This window comes from Theobroma cacao, chromosome 9, assembly GCF_053813885.1.
Source record: "Theobroma cacao isolate CCN51 chromosome 9, ASM5381388v1, whole genome shotgun sequence".
In the NCBI taxonomy this organism is placed as follows: Eukaryota; Viridiplantae; Streptophyta; class Magnoliopsida; order Malvales; family Malvaceae; genus Theobroma; species Theobroma cacao.
The window spans coordinates 43,368,837-43,370,761 of record NC_142647.1 but is presented as its reverse complement, the minus strand read 5'-3'; the positions used below and the strand labels follow the sequence as shown (position 1 = coordinate 43,370,761).

General features: G+C 33.4%; 1 protein-coding gene across 1 annotated transcript; it reads left to right on the top strand.

Moving 5' to 3' along the window:
- Positions 1-337: 337 nt before the first annotated feature.
- On the top strand, positions 338-1,348 carry LOC148761000 (protein NRT1/ PTR FAMILY 8.2-like). Its single transcript, XM_088809725.1, has one exon. The coding sequence runs from the start codon at positions 338-340 to the stop codon at positions 1,346-1,348; it is 1,011 nt and encodes a 336-aa protein (XP_088665851.1).
- Positions 1,349-1,925: the final 577 nt, after the last annotated feature.

The following is a 1,925-nucleotide window of genomic DNA, read 5'->3' as shown; positions in this document are numbered from 1 at the left end:
TCCAGGTTATTGTGTTAATACACCGTCATGTTTTTTCAAAAAATTACTGCATCACCATACCCATCGCACTCAACTCCGTTACATTTTCAATATCGCAAAAAACACTCGCAATAATTATATTATTCTTTTTGCAGGCATTACTGGTATTATGGCTTTCTAGGTGGCTTCTTGCTTCACATGTCAGCAATATTATATTTTACGTAGCATTAACGTTATTTATGCTAGGCACAACGGGACAAGCTGCTTCGTTGAAACCATTTCTCTATGACCAGTTTCGTGGGACGATGGACATTGATGAGACTGAGATAATGGAAATCAGTTTTTCCGAAAACAACATATGGAGAAATACGATGATACACTTATAAATCGTGCTAATTTTTGGAATTATATTGCAGTGTTTCTAGGAACCTTCGTATCTTCAACATTTGCATCAAGCCTTGAATGGGATGATACCTTCAAGGTTTCACTAATAATTGTCTTGGTAGCTTATTTAGTTTTCTGCTCTGGCAAGTGCTGCTACGACCATGAAGATCCAGCAGGAAAGACGGTTGCTGAACGAATGAATCAAGCAAAACTCCTAGTAAAATTGATACCTCTTTGGATAACATTCATCGTTTATAGTCTAGTGGAGGCAACGGGATACACTCTGTTTATAGTACAAAGTGAGAATCTAGATACTCGGATTGATCTTAGGATTCCTACATCTTCATTCAATAGGATTCCTTTAACTTCATTCTATGTGCTTCAAACCTTTACAACCTCCATCATATCATTACTGTGCGATTTCCTGATAAAAAAATTCTGGAGTAGTGAAGAAAGCATTCAACATCGTGCCAGGTTTGTCAGAATTGGTATTGGAATGTTCTTTGCTATTGGGTGTTGCGTAGCTGCTTGGAGAGTGGACGTTCGTAGATTAAGTTCAATCAGCAAATTTGAAAATAAGGTTGGCCGAAGAATATCAGAAAATGAAACTATTCCCATGACAATCTTATGGTTGGCTCCTCAGTTTTTCTTATTAGGAATTGTGGAAGGAGTTATTGGAAAGGGACTGAAGTATTTGTCTTATGACAGAGTACCAGTTGCGATGTTGGTTCTTGAGTATCCATTTAATGAGGGTGTACTGGGTTTTGGAAGATTCGTCAGTGTGCTTCTACTTTTGCTTGCTCGACCCTGGATCGGCGACACCATAAACGAAAGTCATATTGACAAGTTCTTGCTAATGTTAGCCGTTTTAAATATTTTTACCTTGTTTCAATACATTTTTCTTACCTATAAGCATGATTGGAATGTAGCAGTACCCCAGAACGAATCCCACGTGGCCATGGAAGAGCTTGCTCGCTCCCTTTAAAAATCTCTTGCTCCCACATTGTGTCTCCTTTGATTCTTTTTTATATTGTAGCCTCAAGTGTACAAATATATATAACTTTTTAATGTTATTTACTTAGATAAAAGAATTGTTATTTTTTTTTAAAGTCATAAAAGAAGTGTTGTTTATTTAGATAAAACAAGTGTTATCCTTATGATAATAAAGAGTTGACAAAATTATCTCACTTTTGAACTCTCTAATATCAACTGTTCGGATGGTTCATTACTTTTCCAACTTCTTTTTTTATTTAATCTTCTTTGATTGTTAGCTTTGCTCTCAATCTCTTGTGACTTTTTTTATTCGTGTAAGTTTTTTCACCCTCAATTTAATATATATATATATATATAGTAAAACTTCTGTAGCATGTAAATTATCAAGTTCAGTTACTAACAATGTAACAATTTTATTTTTATTGATCAAAACTAAATATAAACATTTACAAACTAGATAAAGTTAAATATAAAAATCAAATAATCAAATAATATAACTATAAAATAAATAAAAAACTCATAATTTCAAAATATTGTTTAACATGTAATATTATTTTCTATTAGTTAGA